Source organism: Mustela erminea, chromosome 9, assembly GCF_009829155.1.
Source record: "Mustela erminea isolate mMusErm1 chromosome 9, mMusErm1.Pri, whole genome shotgun sequence".
Taxonomy (NCBI): domain Eukaryota; kingdom Metazoa; phylum Chordata; class Mammalia; order Carnivora; family Mustelidae; genus Mustela; species Mustela erminea.
The window spans coordinates 19,963,070-19,975,965 of record NC_045622.1 but is presented as its reverse complement, the minus strand read 5'-3'; the positions used below and the strand labels follow the sequence as shown (position 1 = coordinate 19,975,965).

At 36.9% G+C, this 12,896-nt stretch overlaps 1 protein-coding gene across 1 annotated transcript; it reads left to right on the top strand.

The window, feature by feature from the left end:
* Positions 1–399: 399 nt before the first annotated feature.
* LOC116599445 (olfactory receptor 8B12) lies at positions 400–1,320 on the top strand (the record flags this gene model as incomplete). The annotated part of the gene is made up of 1 exon (XM_032359279.1): positions 400–1,320. A coding segment is annotated over exon 1 (921 nt), but the record flags the coding sequence as incomplete, so codon positions are not given.
* Between the last annotated feature and the right edge of the window lie 11,576 nt (positions 1,321–12,896).

Sequence of the window (12,896 nt, the reverse complement as noted above, 5' to 3'; positions counted from 1 at the left end):
TGGGGGTTCTGAGAAGAAACAGTGCCTTCTGATAGGAATCTCTTCAGGAAAGAGGCTCAGGTGTCAGCAATGCAAGCACAGGCAGGAGAGAGGACAGAAAATGGACTAACTTAAATACCTAAAAGACATCTATACATGGGATATGAATAAATTACGGTTTTCTCTTTGGAGGAAAAGTTTAGCCTCTAACTGTTCCCTCTGTAAGTTAAAGTCACTTGGGCTGTAAGATAGATCCATAGCAAATAGTAAAAGCCTTCCTACCATACTAACGTTCAAATCTCTCTGTGGATTCCATTCTCCAGAATGGGGGATGGATACTGAGAGTGGTGGTGTTTCTTTCTCATTGGTTCTCTTTTCTTTCCCCAGACAGCCCTTCTTCTACCCACCCCCAGGAGGGGAATGGCAGCTAAAAACTCTTCTGTGACAGAGTTTATCCTCGCAGGCTTAACAGACCAGCCGGGACTCCAGATCCCTCTCTTCTCCCTGTTTCTAGGTATTTACGTGGTCACTCTGCTGGGGAATCTGGGCCTGATAACCCTGATTGGGTTAAATTCTCACCTACACACACCCATGTACTTTTTTCTCTTCAACCTCTCCTTGGTAGATTTCTGTTACTCCACTACCATCACCCCCAGAATGCTGAAGAGTTTCATCTCAAAGAAGAATATCATCTTGCATGCAGAGTGTATGACTCAACTGTTTTTCTTCTGCTTCTTCGTCATTTCTGAGTCGTTCCTCCTGTCAGCAATGGCATATGACCGCTATGTCGCCATCTGTAAACCATTGGTGTACACTGTCACCATGTCTCCTCAGGTCTGTTTATTTCTTTTGTTGGGTGTCTATGTGATGGGGTTTTCAGGGGCCATGGTCCATATGGGAAGCATAGCAAGTCTGACTTTCTGTCATGACAATCTTGTCAATCATTTCATGTGCGACATCTTTCCTCTCCTTGAGCTCTCCTGCAACAGCACTTACGTGCATGAGCTGGTGGTCTTTGTACGTGTGGCCATTGACATTGGAATGCCCATTGTCACCATCTTCATCTCTTATAGTCTGATTCTTTCCAGCATTCTCCACATTCACTCCACTGAGGGCAGGTCCAAAGCTTTTAGTACATGCAGCTCTCACATAATTGTGGTATCTCTTTTCTTTGGTTCTGGGGCTTTTGCGTATCTCAAACCACCTTCCACTTTGCCCCTTAACCAAGGGAAAGTGTCCTGTCTGTTCTATACCATTGTGGTGCCCATGTTAAACCCACTGATCTACAGTTTGAGGAACAAGGATGTCAAAGTTACCTTGAGGAAAACCTTGAAAAGAAAAATATTTTTTTGAGAAAGTGGTATTTGGAGAAGGAGAGGCAATGCTTTATTTGTGTGTGTATGTGTGTGTGTGTGTGTGTGTGTGTGTGTGTATGTGTATTTTCAATGAGGGATCCAAGTTCCAGTTTTTTTTCTCTTCTGTACAGAAAGAAAATTTTAAGTCTTTATGTTCAGATGAATGTTTAATGCATACCTATTTTCATTGTCCCTTGACACACCTCAGCTATTCCAAGATTGTCTTATGCATTTTTTAATAATCACAAATCATTTAATCTTGTATGTGGCTTATAAACCATTTTATCTAACTTCTTCATTTAATAAGCACTGGAAATTTAGAAATATTATGTATGTTCTCCAGGGCCTTACACCCAACTTGTTCCACAAAGGGGACTAGAATCCAGACCCTTGATATTCTAATCTACATTGTTTTCCTTTCTGACAATTTTCTTCTTTTTTGCTGCCCTTGCAGATTTCTTTTAACAATCTGGTTATATTTATAGTAATTTAATGTAACTTCTCCATAAATAACTTTTTAAAAACAGCTTTATAATATTAAATTTTTTCTTTTTTAAAGTCTTTATTTTAATTCCAGTTAGTTAACATATAGTGTTATATTAGTTTCAGGTGTACAATATAGTGATTCAACAGTTTCATTTATCACTCTGTGTTCATCACAGTAAGTGCACTCCTTATTATTTCCCATCACCTATTTCACCCATTCCCCCCACCCCCCACTTCCTTCTGGTAACCATCAGTTTATTCTCTACAGTAAAGAGTCTGCTTCTTGCTTTGTCTCTTCCTCTCACTCTCTAATTTTTTTCCCTTTGCTTGTGCATTTTATATCTTAAATTCCACATATGAATGATATAATTCAGTATTTGTCTTTCTCTGAGTGACATCTTGCTTAGCATAGTATTTTCTAGCTCCATTCATGTTGTTGCAAATGGCAAGATTTCACTCTTTTTTATGGCCGAATAGTATTCCATTGTACATATATACCACATCTTCTTCTCTTTTTTTTTTTTATTTCTTTTCAGCATAACAGTATTCATTGTTTTTGCACCACACACAGTGCTCCATGCAATCCTTGCCCTCTCTAATACCTACCACCTGGTTTCCCCAACCTCCCATCCCCACCCCTTCCAAACCCTCAGATTGTTTTTCAGAGTCCATAGTCTCTCATGGTTCACCTCCCCTTCCAATTTCCCTCAACTCCCTTCTCCTCTCCATCTCCCCTTGTCCTCCATGCTATTTGTTATGCTTCACAAATAAGTGAAACCATATGATAATTGACTCTCTCTGCTTCACTTATTATACTCAGCATAATCTCTTCCAGTCCCGTCCATGTTGCTACAAAAGTTGGGTATTCATCCTTTCTGATGGAGGTATAATACTCCATAGTGTATATGGACCACATCTTTCTTATCCATTCGTCCGTTGAAGGGCATCTTGGTTCTTTCCACAGTTTGGCGACCGTGGCCATTGCTGCTATAAACATTGGGGTACAGATGGCCCTTCTTTTCACTACATCTGTATCTTTGGGGTAAATAGTGCAATTGCAGGGTCATAGGGAAGCTCTATTTTTAATTTCTTGAGGAATCTCCACACTGTTCTCCAAAGTGGCTGCACCAACTTGCATTCCCACCAACAGTATAAGAGGGTTCCTCTTTCTCCACATCCCCTCCAACACATGTTGCTTCCTGTCTTGCTAATTTTGGCTATTCTAACTGGTATAAGGTGATATCTCAATGTGGTTTTAATTTGAATCTCCCTGATGGCTAATGATGATGAATATTTTTTTCATGTGTCTGATAGTCATTTGTATGTCTTCATTGGAGAAGTGTCTGTTCATGTCTTCTGCCCATTTTTTAAAAAAATTTATTTTATTTTATTTATTTTATTTTTTAAAAGATTTTGTTTATTTATTTGACAGAGATCACAAGTAGGCAGAGAGGCAGGCAGAGAGAGGAGGAAGCAGGCTCCCTGCTGAGCAGAGAGCCCGATGTGGGGCTCGATCCCAGGACCCTGGGATCATGACCTGAGCCGAAAGCAGAGGCTTTAACTCACTGAGCCACCCAGGCGCCCCTTCTGCCCATTTTTTGACATGATTATCTGTTTTGTGTGTGTTGAGTTTGAGAAGTTCTTTATAGATCCTGTATATCAGCCTTTTGTCTGTACTGTCATTTGCAAATATCTTCCATGGGTTGAGTCTTTGTTTTGTTGATTGTTTCCTTTGCTGTGCAGAAGCTTTGGATCTTGATGAAGTCCCAAAAGTTCATCTTCACTTTTGTTTCCTTATACCACATCTTCTTTATCCATTCATTAATCAATGGACACTTGGGCTGCTTCCATATCTTGGTTATTGTAAACAATGCTGTTATAAACACACAGAGTACATGTAGCCCTTTGAATTAGTGTTGTATTATTTTGGTAAATACCCAGTAATGCAATTGCTAGATCATAAGGTAGTTCTATTATAACTTTTTGAGGAACATCCATACTGTTTTCTAAAGTGGCTGTACCAGTTTGCATTCCCACCAACAGTGTAAGAGCGTTTTCCTTTCTTTGCATCCTCACTAACACCTGTTTTTCCTTGTGTTGTTGATTTTATTTAACCATTAATATTTTATTTAACCATCTGGCAAGTGTGAGGTGATGTCTCATTGTAGTTTCGATTTGCATTTCCCTGGTGATAAGTGATGAGCATCCTCTCATGCGTCTGTTGGCCATCTGGATGTCTTCTTTGGAAAATACCTGTTCATGTCTTCTGCCCATTTTATTTTATTTTAAATTTTATTTTATTTTTTCAGTGTTCCAAGATTCATTGTTTATGTACCATACCGAGTGTTCCATGCAATACGTGTTCGGCCCATTTTTAAATTGGATTATTTGTTTTTTGGGTGTTGAGTATGATAAGTTCTTTATATATTTTGGATACTAACCACTTACCAGATATGTAATTTGGATATATCTCTCATTGTATAGGTTGCCTTTTAGTTTTTCTGGTTATTTCTTTCAGTGCAGAAGCTTTTTATTTTGATGTAGTCCCAGTAGTTTATTTTTGCTTTTGTTTCCCTTGCCTCCAGAGACATATTGAGAAATAAGTTACTATAGCTGAGGCAAAAGAAGTTAGTGCCTGGGTTCCCTTCTAGGATTTTTATGGTTTCAGGTCTCACATTTAAGTCTTTAATACATTTTGGATTTATTTTTGTGTATGGTGTAAGAAAGTGGTCTAGTTCCATTCTTTTGCATGCTGCTGTCCAGTTTTCCTAATACTGTTGAACAGACTGTGTTTTTCCCTTTGGATATTCTCTACTGCTTTGTCAAAGGCTAATTGGCCATATAACTGTGGGATTATTTCTGGATTTTCCATCCTGTTCCATTGATATATGTGTCTATTTTTGTGCCAGTACCATACTGTTTTGATTACTATAGTTTTGTAATGCAACTTGAACTCTGAAATTGTGACGCCTTCAGCTTTGCTTTTCTTTTCCAAGATTGCTTTGGGCATTTGGGGTCTTTGTGGTTCTATACAAATTTTAAGGTTATTCTAGTTCTGAGAAAAATGCTGTTGGAATTTTGATACAGACTGCATTCAATGTGTAGATTGCTTTGGGTAATACAGACATTTTAACAATATTTGTTCTTCCAGTCCATGAGCATGGAATGTCTTTCCATTTCTTTTTGTTGTCTTGAATTTCTGTTGTAAGAGTTCTATAGTTTTTAGGATACAGATCTTTTACCTCTTTGGTTAAGTTTATTCCTAGGTATCTTATGGTTTTTGGTGTAATTGTAAATGAGATCAATTCCTTTATTTCTCTTTCTGCTGCTTCATTATCATTGTATAGAAATACAACAGATTTCTCATTGATTTTTGTATCCTGTAATTTTACTGAAATTACTTACCAGTTATAGCAGGTTTTTTTGGGGGGGCACTCTTCAGGTTTTCTATATAGAGTATCATGTCATCTGCAAATAGTGGAAAGTTTTACTTTTTCTTAATAATTTTGATTGCCTTTATTTCTTTTTTTTCTCTGATTGTTATGGCTAGGTCTTCCAGTATTATGTTGAATAAAAGTGGTGAGAGTGAACATCCTTGTCTTGTTTCTGGCCTTAGGGGAAAAGCTACTGTTCTCTGGTTTCCATTTTATTTATTTCTACTCTGGTCTTTGTTATTTCTTTCCATCTGCTAACTTTGCACTTAAATGTTCTTTTTCTAACTCCTTGGGGTGTGAAGTTAGGTTATTTGACTGTTTTTCTTTGTGTCAGTGTTTATTGCCATAAATTTCCTCTTAAAATTGTTTTTGCTGAAGTCCATACATTTGGTATGCTGTGTTGGTGTTTCATTTGTCTCAGAATATTTTTTATTTCTTCTTTGACCCATCAGGTCAAAGGTATTTGTGAATTTTCCAGCTTTCCTCCTGTTATCGACAGTTTCATACCATGTGGTTGGAAAAGATACTTGGTATTAGTTTAGTGTTTTTAAAATCTCTTTCTTTTTAAAGATTTTATCCATTTATTTGAGAAAGTGTGTGTGTGAGAGAGAGAGAGAACATGATGAGGGACTGGGAGAGGGAGAAGCAGACTGCTGCTGAGCAGGGAGCCTAATGGGGGACCCAATCCTGGGACTCCGGGATTATGACCTGAGCCGAAGGCAGATGCCCAAATGACTGAGCTACCTGGGCCCCAGTATTTTAAAAATTTCTAAGATGTGTTTATAACCTATGATATGATTTATCCTGGAGAATGTTGTGTATGCATTTGAGAAGAACATGTATTCTGTTGCTGTTAGATGGTATGTTCTGTGTAAGTCTGTTGTGTCCATTTGGTCTAAAGTATAGCTCAAGTTTAATATCTCCTTATTGAGTTTCTTCATGACTAAACTCTCCATTTTTGAAAGTGGGGTATCAAAATCCCCTACTTTAAAAAAAGTTTTAATTTATATTCCAGTTAGTTAACAAACAATGTAATATTAGTTTCAGGTGTATAATATAGTGATTCAACACTTCCATTCAACATCCCGTGCTCATCATAAGTGCACTCCTTAACCCTCACCTATTTAACCCAGTCCCCCATGCACGTCCCTCCAGTAACCATCAGTTTGTTTCTATAGTTAAGGGTCTGTTTCTTGGTCTGCCTCTCTCTCTTTCTCCCTCTCTCCTTTTCCTGTACTCTTTTTGTACTGCAATATATTACTCCCTTCAGATCCTTTAGTATTTGACTAATATGTTTAGTTCATATACTTTCCGATTTTTATAGTCTCTTGATGAATTGACTCCTTCTCATTGTATAATGACCTTCATTATCTCTTGTGAACATTTTTAACCTTCAGTCTATTTTGTTGAATATAACTATAGCTACCCTTACTCTCTTTTGATTTCCATTTGCACAGAACATCCTTTTTCATCCATTCACTTTGAGTCAGTGTTTGCTTTTAAGCTGAAGTCTCTTGTAGGCAACATATAATTGGGTCTTGTTTTTTGTTTTGTTTTGTTTTTGATGATTTTATTTATTTATTTGAGAGCGAGAGAGAGTGAGAGTGAGCACACGAGCAGGGGGGCAAGGGCAGAGGGAGAGAGAGAAGACTGTTTGATCCCAGGACTCTGAGAGCATGGTCTGAATTGAAGGCAGATATTTACTGACTGAATCACCCAGGAGCCCCAGGTCTTATTTTTTTAATCCATCAAGCCACTCTATGCCTTTTGATTGGAGAATTTAATTCATTTAAATTAAGAGTAATTATTGATAGATAAGGACTTACTAATGTTAGGTTATTAACTGTTTTCTGGCTGTTTTGTAATTCCCTTATATCTTTTTTAGTTTCTTGCTACCTTCCTTTGTGATCTTCCAAAGTGGTATGCTTTGATCTGCTTTTCTTAATCTTTTGTGGATCTACTGTAGGTTTTTGTTTTGTGGTTACCAGGAGATTTACATAAAACACCTTATAGATATAACAGTCTATATTACATTAATAGCAATGTAACATTAATTGCATACAAAACTCTACCCTTTTATTCTTCTCCTTTTGTGTTTTTGATGTCATAATTAACCTTTTTAATATAGTGTATTCATTAACAAATTATTGTTAAGTATAGTTATTTTAATGATTTTATCCTTTATACTAGAATTAAGTGGTTAAGATACCACCAGATTATATACTGACCTTTACAGATACCTAGTATATTTTCATGTTATTAACTTATATCCTTTCATTAACTTGAAGAACTCCTATTAACATTTCTTAGAGGTAGGTCTAGTGGTAATTAACTTCCCTAACCCCTAAGTGTGGCTTCAAATGTAAACCAGCTAATCCAAGACCCATACTCCTGTAACTGCCTTTATCAAGCTGTAAAACTCCAGAATACTATCCATATACTATAACCATCCCAGAGCTCCTATGCCCCAGAATCAGCTGAAATTATTTAAACTAGCCAGTCCTGCTTACTCTGCCTTGCTCATTCTTTCTTATAGAAAACAGAAAGTGTCTTGTCCAATTTTCCCTCTGTCTCATGACCAATCCTAGTGCTTTCCTGTGTGGTCCCTGTAGTATGTGGCATGCTCCCTTCTGTTGGTAGCTGTGAATATGAAACATTGTCTTACGAAAATAAATTATTTTCCTTTAGAGCAGTTGTAAGCTCACAGCAAATTGTATAGAAATGTAGAGATTATCCCATATATCTCTTGCTTTCCCACATGCACAGCCTCCCCCATTATCAACATCCCCTTCATAGTTGTACATTTGATATAATTGAACATAGTCCATAGTTTACCTTAGGGTTCACTTGGTGTTGTCGTTTTATGGGTTTGGATGACTGTATATTGACATTATGTTTTATATATATATCATTATAGTGTCACACATAGCTTCTCTGCCCTAACAATCTCTGTGCTCCAGTAGTCCATCCCTTCTTCCCCAGAGACCCTGACAACCATTAAAATCTCCAATGTCTCCGTAGTTTTACTTTTTTCAGATTTTCAGACTACGCTTCTTTAACTTCTTAATATGCATTTAAGTTTCTTCCATGTTTTTTCATGATTTGATAGATTATTTCTTTTTAGTACTAAATAATATTCCATTGTCTGGATATACTACAGCTTATTTACTCTTCACAAACTGAAGGACATCTTGGTTACTTCTAAGTTTTAGCAATTATGAATACAGCTGCTATAAACACCCATGCATATATTTTTAAAAAGAATTTTTTTATTTTTTTATTAACATATAATGTATTATTAGCCTCACCATGCATAGATTTTTCAATTCCTTTGGGTAAGTACGAAGGAGCACAGTTGCAGATTGTATGGTAATCGTATGTTAAGTTTGTAAGAAACTGCCAAACTCTCTTCCACAGTGGCTGTAACATTTTCCATTCTCCCTAGCAATGAATAAGAGTTCTTGCTGCTCTACATCTACACCATTGTATGGTGCTGTTAGTATTCTTGATTTTGGTTATTCTAATAGGTGTGTAGTAGTATCTCATTGTTTTAATTTGCATTTCCCTGATGACAATGATGTGGGGCATCTTTTCATATGCTTCTTTTCCATCTGTATGTCTTCTTTGCTGTGGTAAGGCAAAGGTCTTTAGCCCATTTTAAAATAAATTTTAAATTTAAAATTTTTCATTGTTTAGTTCTAAGTGTTTCTGTTTGGATAACAGTTCTTTACCATATTTGTCTTTTGCAAATATTTGCTTGCAAGTTATCTTTTCAATGTCAGTCATCTCCTCACCTGTTGGCAAAGGTTTTATAATATTGTAATTTACTAATTTATAATAAAACTTATATTTAAAACACCATCTTTTACCCTCACTGTCCAAGATCACATTTGGACTTGTCTACCTCTCAAAGTTTAGACTAGAAAGAAAAGCCAGATTCTCTTCTTTTTTCCATCTCTGACCTCTTAAAGGTTATTTTTCAAGATCCATTTATCCCCTTGGTGGCTGGCACTGGCAACTCTTTGATTCTCAGAAGAACTCAGTGGGGCACCTCATTGTTTTTGCAGTAAAAGAAAGCACATCTGAGTTTGGATTAAAATCAGCCTGATTACAAAGCCTATATAGCTTTCACTGTATGATGCCGCTGCTAGATTTTTATATCTCTGAGAATGAAGTTTTCATGTTAACCTGGAGCTCATCTAGATTTGTGACCACAGATTTCTAAGCATTGTGATAAACATTAGAGAACATGATTTTTTTGAGTCAGTCTACATATGTGTTTGCCTCTCTTTTCTACCCGTTACTAACCATGCAGGTTTGATCTAAGTATTTTCATCTTTTTAAATTTCTGTGTATTTATTTGTACAATGAAAACAATACCTCCCTAACATGGTTGTTGTGCTTGATATATTATAATTTTTAGCATAGAGCCAGGTACTTCTGTTACTTCTCGTTTTCATTTTTGCCTCTGATTACATAAGAAAAATATCTCATGGGCCATGATACTAGTTTTTGGGTTTACCTGTAACAAGTGAAAAAAAGGACCCATTTCATGAGTTTCTCAATACCTCAAGGCTGCAGTAGGGAATATTATTAACAACTGAGATAGATAGCTGAAGCTCAGAGATAGTAAGTAGCTTTCAATTTATAGTAAATATGGCAGAAAATTTTATTTGAATGTTAACTGATTCTGTCCATCATTCTGTTTAGAGATTTTATTTATTTATTTACTTATTTATTTGAGAGAGAGAGGGAGAGAGAGAGAGGAAGAGCTAGAGAGAGCACAAGCAGGTGGTGGGGAGAGGGAGAGGGAGAAGCCGACTCCTCCTGAGCAGGGAGACTCATCATTCTGTTTAGATATCGAGGTTTTGCAATTCTTCTTCCCTTAATCTACCTATCAGAAAAAGTTAAGCCAACTTTTAGAGAGTTTGAACCAGAGATCTGGAGTGGGGTCAACAAAACCATCAGAGCTCTGTACTGAAAAGAGGAAGATTAAGTTTACAACTGGGTACTCTCAATGGTGAGATCTACAGATTCTTTCAACTTCTGGATTCTAAGAATCAAACGCTGGCTACAAATGTAGCCAGCCTGATTATGGGTATCCTCCTCGACTCCCTGAGATGAGAAGATTCTTGGGCTCTTCTCTGATTAAATGAACCTGCCTAAGAAAATAGAACTACAAATATTGTAGTATGGTTGGTCCCAAATAAAGTAGACCACAAAGATCACACTTCCCTGAAAACAAAGTCCACTAGTTGCAAAGATCACACTTCCCTGAAAACAAAGTTCACTAGTTGACAAGTCTAACCCAGTTACAATAATTGTTCAGTCAACTTGCTACTGTCAAATATTTGAGGATACCTAAGGATCACTAGCCATTAGAAGGACGATTGTATATTTAAAAAAAAAAGACAAAAAATAATTGGGAAATAGAATGGTACATGGCAGTTGCCCTCTCACTTTTCTTAGGGAAGTAGTCTATGTCTGCTCTAATGTGAGAAGCCAGAGAGGTGCCATGTTTATCAGCCATACTCATGGTGATTGCAATGGGCAAGGAGTTCCTAAAGAGCTGTCCATGTAGGCAGCCTTCTGGGCATGGATTTTGAGAAACAGATGCTGGGACAGGAATACAGTGTTGACGCAGTCCTGAATTAGAACAGAGGAGTAGGAGGAGCTTGAGGAAAAATCATTTGGGAGTCTCTAGAAACCCTTTCTTTATTTTTTATTTACTTTCCTGATTTTTTCATCTGTCTTCCTCCCATGAATCTGCTTTCATGGTTGGAAACTGCTGGGCCATAATTGTAAAGAGCATGGCAGGAGCTAGCACTTTGCAGCTTGCCATAGGTCAGCCAAATGTTCCAACTCTGTTTCCTGGTCTAAAAGCTCTTTCCTCTCAAAGGTTCCCCTGGACTCCCAGGCAGATCAGCAGGGGGCTGTCTCTGCTGCATTTTGGCATCAGTATAATTTGATGCCTCCTTTATAAGACAGCTGACATTTTTAGAAGGCTCTCTGCCTGAATTTCTGAAACACAGGTGGGGCAGAGGAATAATGTTGCAGGAAGGGAGTAGGTCTTAAAGGAGAGCCTCTAACCTTCCACTGTCACCTCCCAGAAAGAGAATAGGAGAAACAACACTTCTCCCCATTGGTAGTTGAAGGAAGAGGTAGTGGTTAGATTAAGAACCTCTTGGGGAAATGTACTGGAGTAAGCAAACAGGACAGATAGGGAAGAAAATTAAAAAAAAAAAATCTATCAATTTCCACATGACCTATGCTCTCTTTAATATGCGTTGTGTGTTTCCGAAGTTACAATCTAAAATATCTATCTATAATGTAAAAAAATCGGTATTTTTTATATCTATCTATCTATCTTTTTATCTATGTTTGTTTCTGTTTGTTTAGCTTGGGTTTCTAGAGAGAAACAAAGGGATGTGGAGAGGGAATAGAAAGGCCCATTATCCTGAATCTATTTACAATGACAGGCATTGTTATGCCCTTCACCTAGGTGACATAATCAGTATCTTTGGATGTGGGAGTAAAGAGGCAATGAAAGCAAAAATAGACAAATGGAACTACATCAAATTTGCAAATTGTTGCTAATCAAAGGACATAGAGCCAAAAAACCCTGCTACAAAATAGGAGAATATATTTGTAAATTATATATAAGATAAGCAGGCAAAATTCAGAATATATAAAGAACTCTTATAATTCAATGACAACAAAAACAAATAATCTGATTAAAAAATTAGCAAAAGACTTTGCTGTGGACTGAATGCCTATGTGTTTCCCACATTCATGTGTTGAAACCCAATTCAGGATGATTGTATTTGGAGGTAGGGCCTTTGGGAAGTTCTGAGGGCAGAACTCTCATAAATGGGATTATTCCTTTTATTAAAAAAACAAAAAACAAAAAACACCTTTCCCCCTACCACCATGTGAGATTATAGGGAGAAGTTGGCTATCTATAAACCAGGAAGCTAGCTCCCACCAGGCACAGAATCTCCTAGTACCTTCATCTTGGACTTTCCAGCCTCCAATAGATTTCTCTTATTTTTAAGACACCCAGTCTACGGTATTGTGTTATAGCAGCTCAATGGGCTAATACTTTAATAGATATTTCTCCAAAGATGATATATAGATGGCCAACAAACAAATGAAAGGATGCTCTATATCCCTAATCATCAGAAAATGCAAGTCAAAACCTCAATGAGATATCATTAGGGTGGCTACTATAAAACAGAAAACAAATGTTGGTAAGGATATCGAAAAACTGGAACCTGTGTGCATTATTGGTGGGTTTGTAAAATGGTGCAACTGAATTTCCACCATTGTAAAATGGTGGAAAATAACATGGAGGTTATTCAAAAAATTAAAAATAGAACTACCATATGATCTAGCAATTCCACTTCTGGGTATATATCTAAAAGAATTGAAAGTAGGATCTTCAAGAGATATTTGCAGCATTAATTTACTATAGTCAAGAGTAGGATTACAATCCAATGTCCATTGACAATGCATGAAGAAAAGAATGTATATATACACACACAGAAATTATTGATCCTAAAAAAGTAAAGAAATACTGTAACATGCTACAAAATGCGGGAGCCCTGAGGATATTATGCTAAGTGAAAGAGGCCAGTCACAA